General features: G+C 53.2%; 4 protein-coding genes across 4 annotated transcripts; all 4 read right to left on the bottom strand.

Moving 5' to 3' along the window:
• Nucleotides 1-2,313: 2,313 nt before the first annotated feature.
• Nucleotides 2,314-3,715, bottom strand: BDZ83DRAFT_351762 (uncharacterized protein). Its single transcript, XM_060502534.1, has one exon. The coding sequence runs from the start codon at nt 3,425-3,427 to the stop codon at nt 2,660-2,662; it is 768 nt and encodes a 255-aa protein (XP_060364412.1). The 5' UTR covers nt 3,428-3,715; the 3' UTR covers nt 2,314-2,659.
• A 1,246-nt stretch (nt 3,716-4,961) lies between these two features.
• BDZ83DRAFT_752603 (beta-glucosidase) lies at nt 4,962-7,504 on the bottom strand (the record flags this gene model as incomplete). Its single annotated transcript, XM_060514220.1, has 3 exons — nt 4,962-6,939; nt 7,024-7,339; nt 7,417-7,504. 3 exons carry the CDS (start codon nt 7,502-7,504, stop codon nt 4,962-4,964), a joined length of 2,382 nt encoding a protein of 793 aa, XP_060364411.1.
• A 1,851-nt stretch (nt 7,505-9,355) lies between these two features.
• Nucleotides 9,356-10,239, bottom strand: BDZ83DRAFT_731131 (Glyoxalase/Bleomycin resistance protein/Dihydroxybiphenyl dioxygenase). Its single transcript, XM_060512862.1, has 2 exons — nt 10,032-10,239; nt 9,356-9,928 (listed from the first exon to the last, which is right to left on the bottom strand). The coding sequence occupies exons 1-2, from the start codon at nt 10,038-10,040 to the stop codon at nt 9,443-9,445; spliced, it is 495 nt and encodes a 164-aa protein (XP_060364410.1). The 5' UTR covers nt 10,041-10,239; the 3' UTR covers nt 9,356-9,442.
• A 1,110-nt stretch (nt 10,240-11,349) lies between these two features.
• On the bottom strand, nt 11,350-13,758 carry BDZ83DRAFT_622980 (general substrate transporter). Its single transcript, XM_060508353.1, has 4 exons — nt 12,968-13,758; nt 12,743-12,856; nt 11,970-12,680; nt 11,350-11,915 (listed from the first exon to the last, which is right to left on the bottom strand). The coding sequence occupies exons 1-4, from the start codon at nt 13,388-13,390 to the stop codon at nt 11,553-11,555; spliced, it is 1,611 nt and encodes a 536-aa protein (XP_060364409.1). The 5' UTR covers nt 13,391-13,758; the 3' UTR covers nt 11,350-11,552.

The raw sequence follows: 13,758 nt of genomic DNA, 5'->3' as shown, positions 1-13,758 counted from the left end.
CTGTCCCGAGGTCCTTGTCATCCAGATGCTTCTGCTGCCATGCGCGGCAAGATACGTACATATACTACATGCATATGTCTAGTACCTTGGTACTCTACTGCTTTATGGGTTCGTGCGTATGCGTATGCGTTAGAACTTGGAAGAAATTGGAATGCCATGTATCTCGGACGGGTTTCGAGAAGACCACCCCCATCGTGGAACAAGTCTTGAAGGTGAAGATACCAGCTGTCAGTCGTGACAGCAGACCAACCTGCACTTGCAATGGCAACGGGGGACGGCGGTGGTATCGGAGGAATGACGTTGCCGGAAGCGCACCCGTTCCTCGGCGATCATTGAGCTGTCTGGAGGCTTGGCTGTAACTACCCTTGATTCGGCGTGGACGTGGGCGAGGTTGGGTGACAACGCATGGTCTGCGAACGAACCGATCGGGAGGCCAGGGCCGAAGGATACACTGTCATTGTTGATTAGCCACTTGGTAAAGTTGATGGCCGGCGAGAACACTTTGGATGAAATAGCGTCGCAGCCGTGGTGTTGCGCCACATTTGGCACAGCGAGGAATTCGAAGCGACAGAAAAAGAGAGAGACCTTCACCTGGGCTGCCCGAGGTGGAAAGGTGAAAAAAGAAAAGAAAAAGGATAAAACAGTGGGACCCTGGATGGAGGGGTATCCCAATTGGGAGTAGCGCCCTGCAGACCCACCTTGGAGGGCTGGAAGCGAATGATTGGCAGATACCCGCGCCGCCTCCCTTCCGCCCCTTGACGCTGCCGTCCCTCGTCCAGCACGTCCACGCATCCAAGCTGACATCAACTCTCAAGTTTTTGACTCGATCTTCTTCAGACTTTGTTTCTCCACCGCCTCGACCAGGAGTTGGAGATGCTTGCAGTTGCGTCCAATGTGGAAAGTGCATTGCTTCATTGACAGGTCTAGCAGTTTTGATACAGTCATGTTGGCGGCTTGGCACCTTGGCTACGTTAGGGCTAACAGACTGCAGTACGGATACTCCAGACTTACACCGCAATTACCTACCCATCCCGAGTGCCATTTGGCTTGAATTGTCGACAGGAGAAGCTTGCCAGATGGAAACACGGCGGTCACGAGGGCCACACCACATAGCAGTGCGAGCGGTCTGGTAAAGGGAAATGATCCAATTTATCACGCTATGGCAGATCCGGATCGACGTGTTTGTTTGCAATCTGGCCAGGTTATGCATGTCTTGGCATCTCCCTTCTTTTGCTGTCAACTTCCATTGCTACTACTTACCTATTCATGCAGGTAAATTCCAGTCATTCATTGACCGTTGGAATGTGGATTTCAAGCCTCAGGGCAATACCGACAATGCTTTGTTCCCGGCACTCGCTCGTGTCGCTGCCCTCCCTGCTTACCTAAGGCCAGACGGGGACTTGACACTTGGCCCCACAGCTCGTGTGATCTCGAGCCTCAGGCACACTAACGTTTTCCCCAGGCATCAAACTCCCCAACGCATACACATCCGCCTGCTTGCGGATGTCTCCCACTCCCACTCCCACTCCCACTTTGTCGCTACCGCTCCCACAGACACACCAAAATCGCCTTCTCCAACAGGGTACCCCCAGTCATTGCGAAAAGGACGGTTCCTCGACGCCAAAGAGATCACACCACTTTCCGGGGCCTTACGGATCTCCTCCGTCAGGGATCCCACGCTTAAAACGTGGTCGACACCGTTGGCCCCCTACGGAGTAATCCAGGGTCTCTCCCGATTCCTAGGTGCCCACTGTTCCGCCGGTCTGGATTCGCTTTCAAGACGACTACACGATATCGCCGCCTACCTTATTCAGTAGCATGTCTCTTCGACGTCGTGTCGAGGGCAAAGTCGACGACTCGCACCGTGCAGACACGCAGCCTACCTGCCGGCTACCTAGGGTTCCTCGTCTTCCCGACTGCTCCCGCTGCGGTCCATGTGTCGTTGTGAAACTTAGGACCAGCTGGTTCCAAGACAGAAGCTTGTTTTTCGTCTCCTCGTCACCGTCTGGGACGAAAGTCTCCCAGACGAGCCAGCGCTTGGATAGCAAGGCATTGTTCGGCATGCTCTCCCCCCCTCAGAGGTTTATCTGAAGCCGAACTCACACAACCCGAAGAATGTTGCTCATCCCTAGTCCACTCTGCTTCCGGAGTCTCGTCGAAAGACGTCCACGGAGCGTCCTGCGTGCTGGGGCTCTGCGTGCTGGGGCAGCCTCAGCAGAGAACAACCTAGAAAGCTATGATGCCGGTCAAGTTGACCTAGGTCTCGTGCTGCCTTACCTCGTTGAACTTAGCTTCCGATTCTGGGCAGAAATTGGCTGAGTGGCCAATTCACATCGGGGACCATCTTTGACACCTTCACGATGACCCATCGTTGCCGGCAACTCTATCCAAAGTTTAGGGGGAGTGGTGCCCAGACTCGGATGGCTTCCAACTTGCAAGCGCTTTCTCTTCGCTGTGAGCCACTAGCTATGGAGGCTTCGTCACCGTCTTCATCGCGAATACTTCACCATGACTATTCCCACAGAAGTCTGCAGATTTCAGAAGCGAGCCCGCTTATTACGTCTACGTGTTGAAGCTGGTCAATACTGCGACTATATAACCTCAGTACGATTGAACTACATTGCAGCGAGCTTGATGAACGATGCCCCAATTCAATCAATCAGTTAGCCTTAGGTTCCCACAAACCATCAGCCTCTTGTCCGGAGTATTGCGCCGACTCAGGCTCGTCGCTACCGCTCACTCTATCCATGGACACTACAAGTCGTTTCCGCAGCTTCGGTGGATTATATCGGATGGGTCTCGGCGGTCCGCCATTCTCCGATTCATTGCTGCTGCTCTCTTCATTGCTGGAGCCCTCGTCTCGCGAATGTTTACTGCCGCATACCGAGTAGACCGACTGGCCCCGAGACTTTCGTCTCCCTGGACGTGTTCCCTCTCCACGCTCTTTGCATAGAATGGCAACTGCAGTAGGCACGCTTCCGCTCCCAAGGTCTCTCATAACACCCAACGCTTCCTCTTCCGTACGACCTTGATCCAGCAGCCCCTTCATCTTGTCCCAGAAGGCCTTTCGGCGAGTGAACCACGAACGACCATATGTGCCGTTTCGCCACTTGGCCCGGTACATCTTCTCTAGCAGTTCGACGGGCTGCTGACCGTGGAGGCCGTATTTATATTCTGCCCACTGCTCTTCAACTGTGGGCGGGTGCGGGTAGAACTTGAATATCGACCGCATAACTCCATCCTTGCCAACGACGGTCAGTGGGCTGAAGTACTTTGGGTCATCGTACGGGTTGACAGGATCTCTTGGGGATAGCACGTTTTGTCGAGATGCTTTACGGCGAACAATAGCTTCATTGACAGCAATGTCTGTGACTTGCTTAGCTTCGGGGGATCTAGGCCCCAGTGCTTCCGGCTCCACCTCCAACATCTCCCCCTGGTGGTCCTTGCTGTCATCGATATCGTCATTCTTCCTCCTTTTTTTCTTCAAAGGCTGATTCGCACGTCGGTTCAACGCAATTGCCCGCGGCCTAGGCGCTTTCCTGCCACTGCTTCTTCTGACCACCGGTAGCGACGCTCCAGGTGCCGTTGGTTGCGACACTTGACTCTCATAGGAAATCCGAGGCCTGGATGTCCGAACTATAGACGCCACTGTGATAGATTCCCGTCCTGGTGGCGGCACATCACATCTTTCAGCGGGCACTGGCGGCGTCGGAGATGGTGATGGAAGAGCTGTACCTCTCTCATAGCCCTCTTTACCGCCGTCGTGCTGCGCGCAATTTCTCACTGCCGGGTCTAGTGGATCGACTCCAAAAACTTCCTACTACCAGTCAGCATATCCAAGGCAACAGCCGATATCACCTCAAAGATGACCAAGCAAACCAGCCTGGCTATCGCAGAGATAGCCGGGTACGAGAGCAAACTTACCTTAACGACTGAAGTCAAGACGTTGAGCTGCTTTTCCAACCTCCTATTGACTTGGTCCACATGCTGGGCCATCTCTCGATCTGTTGCTTCTTGTCGCGCCTGCAGCTCCCTGACTTCTTTTGTGTACTCGTGCTGTAGTCCAATGACTATTTGAGCGAATCCTTCCTCTGGTGGCCTAGCAGCTGATAGTCCAGCTACAACTTCTGATTCTGGTTCATCCTCGCTGTCGGAATAGTCGACCAGCCGTCCTTGGCTATGTGCATTCATGTTTAGCCGTTGTGAGTTGATAGCCATCTCGGTCGAAACTTTTTGTGACTAATATGCTCGAATGTGAATCTTGTAGAATGCTACCCAGGCAGAAACGTTTCCCTCAACCCAGTGAGACGTACGGACGCCAACATTTATGCTCGGATCACGTACTTCTCAGGTGTCACGAAGACGCAGTGGATCAAAGACCAAGTTCGAGGGCGGTGGTCATTCCGCTCACGCATATTCTGTCGTGTGCCTGGTTCCTTTGTCTACGTTCGAGTATGAGTTTGGCCATGTGCAACCACAATCGCCATTGTACAATCACCCGTCGAACCTCAAATCGCCCCGTGCGCTTTCCTGCAAGCAAGATAAGTTAAACCCTGTGGCCTGAGTGGCTGAAGTAGAACAGAGCTGCAGCTGGGAATGACATCCTCTTCGACACTGTACCCAAGGGCTCAAGCTGTGGCAGAACAATATTAACCACTCCGATTATTCTTGTGCAACACGAACTCCGCCAGAGTCGACGGAGCCGAGAATTGAAACGCCACGAGAAGGGAAGATGAATGGGTTTGATGTTTTACTTCCTAACGGATCCTACAATTCATCCACAGATCTGATAATTACTAACTTCGCGCCAAGGTACCATCGATCCTCCAACAACTGACCCAGTAGCCAGTTTGATAGCTGGATGTCAGTCATCTTGCGAGCAAGCGACTACTGGGTTGGCTCCGAACAACAGAGAATAGTTTTGGCGACATCTTTCAACATCACCGCCCCGTCCTCATACATCATCCCAGCACCGAGAAGGCCTTCTCCGCCGGCAAGTCTCTTGAGCTGAAGCCGACCCGGAACGTAAACTCGCCCTCCGGAATCACCCATATCTTGTCCGACGCATTCCACAAACTCACATCCCGCCTCATCAGCCGGAACTCCGCTTCAGCCGAGCCGCCCGCCTCGATCTGGATCTTTTCAAAGCCCCTCAGGACCTTCTTTGGCGTGCCTTCGGGCGCAGACCCCGGAAAGGAGACATAGAGCTGCGGCACAGCAAAGGCAGTCCTGTTGCCCGTGTTCGAAATCGACGCCTTGACGCTGATGAGGTCCTCCCAAAGCTGCGGATGCCCGCCAGGCTGTATCGGGATCGCCGCGTCCGGCTGAGCAGCGACAGACGAGTTTCCTCCGATGAAGCTCACCTCGACCTGGTTGTCGACCACGGCGAACGTCGTGTACGTCAGCCCGAAGCCAAACTCATACAACGGATCAATGTCAAGCGCGTCGTAGTGGCGGTAATCAATCATCTGGCCCTCTGTGAAATCAGCCTGCCACGCAAGCGGATCAACGACAGGCTGCGTGAGGTTCACAATCGCCGGGCCGGCGTCCTCCTCGTTACGCGGAACGGAGTACGGCAGCCTGCCCGAAGGTGCGACGTCGCCCCAGAGAAGATCGACGATGGAGTTACCGCTCTCCTGGCCTGGGTAATGCGCCGCCAGGATCGCGCCAATCTTGGTGTGGTTTGCCCACGGCATGGTATTCACGCCGCCCGAGTGCGTCACCACCACCGTCGTCTCGCAGAAATCGGCCACGTTGTTGATGACAGCCGTCGAGTTCCCGTCGAGCTCAAACGACGTGCGGTCGAAGCTCTCGCTGGCGAATGTCTGCTGGAACACGAGACAGATTTCGGGCGGGGGGTACACGCCCCGGAAGTCATTCGCCGCGAGGACGTCGTTGTTGGTCACGTAGAGAACTTCCGCGCCGTATTCTGCCGCTTTGGCGCGGACGGCGGCGAGAGGGGAGATTACGTAGGACGGGCGTCCCGTGCCGGACCCGCCGCCGATGATCATTGTGCCCGTGTTGGTGTCCTCAGGGACCTCGGAGGGGCGGAGGAAGCCGTTTGTCATCTCACCCGCGTCGTTGCCGAAGACGCCGATGATCTTGGGCTTCGACAGGGGTAAGGTCTGGTTCACGTTCTTGAAGAGAACTGTGCCGGCGGAGCCCATTTCGCGGATGAGCTTCGCGTGGTCGCCGCGGACGTCGCGGCCGTGGGTGAAGATGAAGCCGTCGGGGATGAAGCCGGTATCTTTGGCGACTTGGGGGCCCACTTCTTGGAAGAGGGTCACGAAGCGGAGGGACGGGTCGGGCGAGGGGTAGGATTCTGCGTCTTGGCCCAGGAGGTAATACGGCGTCAGGATGTTGCGGACCATTTCGTCGATGCGGGACTCCGAGACCGTGCCGCTGGCCACGGCCTCGAAGACCTTGTCGCCAAAGAAGCTTGCGGCGCCGGGGTAGTTCCCCGGCACGGCGCCCGGCATCTCAAGGTCTAGACCGTTGTTGATGGAGTCCGCAGTAGAGTGCGTCGCGAACCAATCCGACACAGTGTACCCCTGGAACCCAAGCTCGTCCCGCAACAGCTCTTTCAGAAGGTGACTATTCTCGCACGCGTACGTCTGGTTGAAGCGGTTATACGAGCACATGATGGACGTCGTGCCCGCTCTAATAGCGTTGGCAAACGGCCAGAGATAAAGCTCGTGGACGGTCCTGTCGTCGACGTTGGATGAGATGGCTTCGATGACTGTTCCGTTGACCGTCGTGTTGGAGCGCTGGGTCTCTTGCTCGTTGGCGATGTAGTGCTTTGAGCAGGTCTGTACGCCGGTGGATTGCATGCCGGTGATTGTGTGCTCGATGGTGATGCCTGCTAGGTACGGGTCCGGGCCGAAGCCTTCCCAGTTGCGGCCGCCTAGGGCTGCGCGACCCATGGGGCCTGTGGAAGGACTGTTGTAGATCTGGTGTTAATACATATCCTATGATGGTATCACCTGGGGTTTGAACGAGAAAGATAGGTGAGACTAGACGTACCCTAGAATCACATGCCCACCCTTCCCCTTGAACTCCTCCGCAATCGCAACCCCCCGACGATAAATCATCTCGCGGTCCCACGTCGCCGCCGCGGTAATGCCCGAAGGGAAAACGCTGACGAGGTCGGCGCGGTTAACGGCGCTGGGTCCGTCGAGCATGCAGATTCCCTTGAAGCCGAGGCGGGGGATGGGCGCGATGACGCCGATGCAGTTGCCTGCGGAGGAGTTTCCTGTGATCATGGAGACTTTTTCTTCGAGGGTGAGGTGAGATATGAGGGTGTTGGCTAGGGCGAGGGCTGTGGGTCTGTCTCGTGTGCCTTTTGCGATGAGGGTCAGCTATGGAGTACCTTGAGGTGCAAATGAGGAGAGGATGTTGATGGGGTACGGTACGAACCATTCTTGTTGGACCGGTGGTGGACTTGGCTGGATAGGCTGAGCTGGGCTCCGGCGAGGAGGAGGAGGAGGAGTGATGTCCACAGCATGATTGGCGGTGATCCTGGCGGTGCTTGTTCAAAGTAGGATATATAGAATAGCTCGAGACGCCCATGGCCGTGAGTTTTCCTGCCCCGGGTAAAGGAAGTGTTGCCAGTTGATTTATACTCGTCAGGTATCCCCTCGGATGATGAAAACAAAACCTAGAAGCCTCGGCTACTCGTGCCAAGGAGTGTACCATGCCAAGCAGCCATCGTAAGGTGATTCGCATGTAGAGGTAGCAAGGTACGCAACGTAGTCGAAGCATTACGAGGTTAAAGACGTACTAATATCGGGCCGATGCGATTGGACTAGGATAAAGATCGACCGTACAGAAAACGAGGCGGGGGAAGGTATTTCATAGTGACTCTCGGGATTTCGGGGTAGTGATCAGGTCGTAGTCTCCTCGTCGAGCAGCTTGACCAGGGGCGGCTAGAGCTGTGAAACTGTCATTCTGGTGACTTTGACGCAACTGTTGAAGAACTTTTGTTTCCCATCTGGTATCCTAATCTTTTACCAAAACAAAATGAGATTGGCTTCTGCGAAAGGTCAGTAAAGATGAAATGCACAACAACGAGCTGTCGAAACATGTACTCAACTTTGCCGTAGGAAGCTCAAATTGAAATCACGGCACGTGTAGCAGCAATTGACTTCACCACCTTACATCATGCTTTCACTAGCTCAAAATCTCCTGGTACGAACATTCGGATCAAAAGTGACAAAATATGCATTGGACTGGCAACTAGCTCGATCTTTCCCCGGTTACTACGATCGAAGCTTGGAGGCTGTCATCCGCGTATTTAGGAAGGCAGCAGAATCGCACACTTATACGCGTATAGACTGACCTGAACACTCGGAGCCGAGAATCCATGTAACCACAACCCTTCATTTTTGAGGGGTAAGCCCATGTTTCCCCGCATATCATCCCGCAGTTCGTTTCTTTGGTCGGGCTATGGCGTCTGGGGAAGGGTTTGGATGCCGTACTGAGAGCATGGCATGACTGATGAGCTAGGCTTGGGCTGGAAATCTGGCAGATTTGGTCATGGGTCTCGTAGTCAGGTAGCCTTAATGAACAATTTCGGCAATAGGAAACACAGGCTTGTGACGTTTCTGCCATGGGAGAAGTCTCAGCGATGCTGGCTCACCATCAACGTGAGAGCGGTAACGATTTCTACATCTAGACACAAGGGCCCATGGCTTCGGTACAACCGCAGGTCAATAGTTCCTGCAAGCATCTGCCAATCTGGGGCAGACAAGCATGTCTTCGATTGGTCCGATGACTTCCAGTCTCCGGAGACCGTATTCGTGAAGCATAAGTCCGATGGTGTGGGGGCTGAACCTGGAGACGGGTTCCCCAGACTATCCGCCGGGGAAGGCCCGATTGCCTTGCATTGCCTCTTACCTACGTTATGTCGGTCTGTCAGTTGGCGACAGATATCACTCACGACAACATTCCGAAGAAGGAAAAGTGGCAAGATACATCAGGAATCAAGGAACAAGAACAATACAGAATCAAACAAAGTAGTATGGCATGCAGCGGCTGAAGTCCAATATGAGAATCGAAAGAACACTGGCATAGTTTGTACTAACAAGCGCCAAGTTCGGCCCGGTGAAGTAGGAACAACCGGAATCGGGTGGATCTAACCGCCGTTATTTCAATCTTTGCGAAAGGATGGCAATTGGTCTTTCAATGTTGTCTGAACTGTTTGCCAGACTGCGTTTTTATGAGGTATCAAGAGACAAAGTGAGGGTTATGCCGTAGCCTGGGCTGGTAGAGAAGACCTCATTGATTAATCATTAGCCAATTGACTGGTCTCGGTATCCTCAAGGCAAATCGTAATCATTCACGTTGGTGAGCTCATATAGAGATTGGTCTTTCATTCTCTGACATCATAAAGCTATGGTCAACACGACTATAGATGCGATTGCAACCGCATCGACGTTGGTTGTCAAACTGCATCCAGCGCACTCATCCTATCGAAGCTCATATCCAAAATCTCCAACACGTTTCCCCAAGGATCCCTAAAATACAGACACCTCGAGCCGCTCAGCGGATTCAGCGTCGGCTCTCCAATCTTGCTGGCCCCGGCTTGTATAGCCCGGGCCAAAAGAGCCTCTGGTTCAGCGTCTGTCACGCACAAGTGAAAGAAGCCGCCCACGTTGTAAGCGAAATCGTCGGCCTTCTTGTAAGCTGGGTCGACGAATTCAAAAACTTCAAACCCGACACCGTTGCCAGTCGCCATGAATCCCAGCTTAACCTCTTGCAAGGAGTCTGGGTAAATTTTGAAGATTCCCGCGTCTGGTGTCTCGGAGCGCTTGATGTGCTTGATTTTGCCGTTTACGAGGACAAAGCCCATGATTTCGCTATACCATTTTACTACGGCTTCAATGTCCGGGACGGACACGCCGATATGATTGATTGATCGCATGTTTGACTGCATTGCACGGACTAGTCAGTAGGAGATTACAGCATCATGTACAAAGGTGGACGGAGAGTTTCTGATGATGATCCATAGCAATAGAGAGCGGGCCACCTACGGTAGACATAATGGTCACTTCTTGGGTGGTAATTTGGTTCAGTTGTTGCAAATAGTATACGTCGAAAAGAATGATGAGACAGTAAACAGAGGGTGTTTAAGAGAACATTCACACTGAAAATGGGATCTCTCGCTATGATGATGATGATGATGATGTCTTTGTTAGGCGGTGCGTCGTCCGGCCTAGATATTGCCGGCCGGATCGGGCTGTCTGGCACGGAAACCTAATCCCGATTTCTTCTGAAGCGCCCGGAATTCTACCCCGACCGGGGCGGGGCAGTCGGCGCCAGCCGTCGGTATCGGGATTGAGAATTCGCAGCATCCGTAAATTATTTCCTAATCCTCATGCCGAACATGCAAGACTCTCGACAACCCCGAGAAAGCTCTTTGAGCTGATTGATCAATCTGGTTTCCTTGCACTCAAGGAATTGCAGCCTTGAGATGCTGTAATGCGCTGGAGCGTGGAGAGAATGATCAAGTCTCATAATGCCCCCGGTGGGCAGGTAAGCTGTTGTATGAGGCGTCAGGTCCTACATGACCTACTAGGTAATCCCTCGATGCTAAAGAATTCGATTCTCAATCAACTGTGCATGTCGTCCTTGCTTCGTCTTTGTCCAGACATGTTTTGGTTCTAGTCGTGCGTCCTTAACTACTTACTAGGTAGTCGGTTCCAAGAGGCACCGGATTCTCAAGTACACATACCCCCACGGTGCAGTGAAGCGCTATGCGACATCGCTAGGAGAATTTTATCCCGCCGGAAATTAATACCAAAACGATTCCCTTTTCATGCAGCCGCTTAATGGTAGTTCCTGCTCCTTAGCGCCAGGCGTACTTGGCATTGATCGACTGCCTGGATAGCCCTGGTTAACTGATCTTCTGGTTAGATCCGAACCAACTTCAAACGGGCAGGGCGGCCTAGGGCGTAGACCCCGGAAATAAGCCGTTGTTGTTCAGCGCAAAAGTCCGGGCGCTGAGTCGCTGACTGAGTGATTTCTGAGATTTTACCAAGTTTTTCGGCAAGTGGGCTGGCCCCGTTGCCACATAGTCATTGCCACCGGGATTGCCACGATAGTACCCAGCTGTGCTTGCATTTGGCTCCACTGGCGAGTTCGCGGCGCCTCTGGATGCTGCAGTTGAGTATCGGCAATATCGGCAGGACGAAAAAAAGACTGGACGTTGGCTTCAAGATGCGCTGAGGACGACGCCAACAGGAGTCTATTGTCATGTTGCTGTAATCGTTGAATTATTGAACTCGAGCATAAGTGCCCCTTTGAGCAGAGAGAGCCGGTTGGCAAACAAACTCAACAGTAGCTGTGGAAAATCAAGTGCATCATGAAGCGTTCAGGTAGCTCGAGCCATGAAATGTCTTTTATTCAAGATTGCAGACAACTCGATGCCGGGTATTCGCAAACAGATGCCCCTTCGCGATAAATCAAAATGCCGCTCTATCTCCATGTCTATGTACTGTTCGTAATCATGTCATGTGTGAATCTGCGTTTGCCAGCGCAGCTTCTTTCATCTTTCATGGGGAGTCCGACTCCGACGACGTGCCCTGCTCCTTGTGAATAACCTCGTCCTTGATGTCTGTGCGGAACTGTACCTCCTCTTCCCTCAGCTGGGCCATCAACGTCTCGTTGGCTCTCCAGACGGGCTTGATCTCGAACAGTCTGTCAATCTTCTCCAGGGGAACACCGCTCGTCTCGGGGATGAGGAAGAAGGCGAAGAAGAAGGCAAGGAATGACAGGGCGGCGAAGAAAAAGTACACGCCGTACCCCATGGCTGCGAACATCTGCTCCGTGAAACGGGAGACGAGGAAGTTGAAGAGCCAGTTGCTGGCGGTGGTTGCACCACTTGCCAAGGAACGGAAGTTGGGATCAAAGAATTCCTTTGGGTTTCGTTAGCTGCGGTTCAAGCATCGCCAGAGAGCGGATAAACTTACAGAGTTAATAACCCAGGGCGTACCGTTCCAGGTAGGGGTGTAGACGGCGGTCCACAGATAGAAGAAGACGATGGCAGCGATACCACTGCCCGTCAAGTGGTCTTGAGGGTTCTTGGTCGGCTCGACAATGCAGATGTAGCCTCCAATGACCCACATGCAGATAGAACCGGTGATGGCACCAATGAGAAGAAGCTTTCTTCTTCCGAGCTGATCGACGAGGAACAGCAGCCAGACAAAGGTCATGACGGCCTTGACGACACCAAAGATACCAGTCATCAGGTTGACAGTATTGCTCTCAACACCGATGCTGGAGAAAATGGTCGGGGAGTAGTAGTTGATGGCGTTGATACCGGAGCCGTTCTGCCAGAAGAACAGCATGCAGCCCAGGAACAGACGCCACTGCAGGTAGGGACGGGCACCGAGGGCCTTGAAGGGCTGCCAGAAGCCAAACCCAACGGTGGCCTTGGTGGACTCGTAGATCTTGTCGATACCGGCGATTTCCTCGGTAATGTAGACATCATTGGGCTCCAGCTGTCTGATCCAGCACAAGTTCTCCATAGCCTCCTTGCGTTTGTCGTGGAGGAAGAGCCATCGAGGAGACTCACGAATCCACAAGGAGCCAGCCAAAAGGAGACCAGAAGGAATCAGCTGGACTGCGAAAGGGATCATCCATTGCGAGCGGCCGACAGGAACACTGTTCTCAACACCGAACTGAGTGGCGTGTTAGTGATATTTGCGGAGTTTGGATGTTGAAGGCTTGTGTAAGAACTCACGTTGATCCAGAAACCAACCAAACCACCAATCTGCCAGCCAAGTTCGTAGAGACCGACCAGACGACCACGAATAGCCGGCGGTGAAAGTTCCGAGATGTAAACGGGGATAATGTTCTATGAGATCCGTGTATTAGCAATGGTTATACTATAATTTGTTGCTGCCCATCATGTGGAGAACCGGTCGATGACCGAGATGAGTCAGTCAGGGGCATCGTGAAGACTCACAGAAGCAACTCCAGTTCCCAAACCCGAAAAGACACGTCCAGCGTAGAGAATTCCGAGTCCAAGATTGCCGTTGGCGCCGCAGGTCAAGGCCGCTCCCAAAGAGAAAATAGTTGCTCCGATGGCCAAACAACGCTTGCGACCAATGAAGTGACTGAGGCAGTAGGTGAGGAGGGCACCGAAGAAGGCACCGGCGACGAAGAGAGAGACGATGTTCTCGCTGATAACGTGCCTCTCGGCGGTCGTCTTGTTGGTCAGGTCGAACTCGGCCTTGAAAGAGTCGAGACCGATGGTCGTGCCAATGAAGGCGCTCGTGTAGCCAATCATGCAGGATCCACATGACGCGATGCCGGCCAGCACGTAGATGCGCCAGTTGTAGACCGAAGGCGGCGTCGGCCTCTCTTCGACGATGGTGAGAAGACCCATTGTGTATCCGTCTATTACAACAGCTTAGACAAGTTGGTGTAAGTGAATTGTCGAAGAGGTGTTGTGTTCTTCGAGAAAGGGTGTTCTCGAGGATGAAGAGAGAAGAGACGAAAAAATTTGAGACCCTAACTGCGGGCGTGATCCATAAGTATGTCTATCGAAGCGGAGCCTCCCCATAAACCCCCATAATCCGTATCTCCCTCACAGACCCATACTCTGGGGGAAACAATCTGGGGCTTGCAGCTGACGACTGGAGTAAATCTGTCATTTGAGAGGATGCGTACGTCAAAATCTCACTCGGTACTTTGGAGTATTCTGCAGTATCTGGCTGGAATGCAGTGGTTCTCCGTCACATCCGTCTCCAGGTC

This window comes from Colletotrichum acutatum (assembly GCF_030867785.1).
Source record: "Colletotrichum acutatum strain CBS 112980 chromosome Unknown BDZ83scaffold_52, whole genome shotgun sequence".
Lineage (NCBI taxonomy): Eukaryota > Fungi > Ascomycota > Sordariomycetes > Glomerellales > Glomerellaceae > Colletotrichum > Colletotrichum acutatum.
This window is presented reverse-complemented; position numbering and strand designations above follow the sequence as displayed.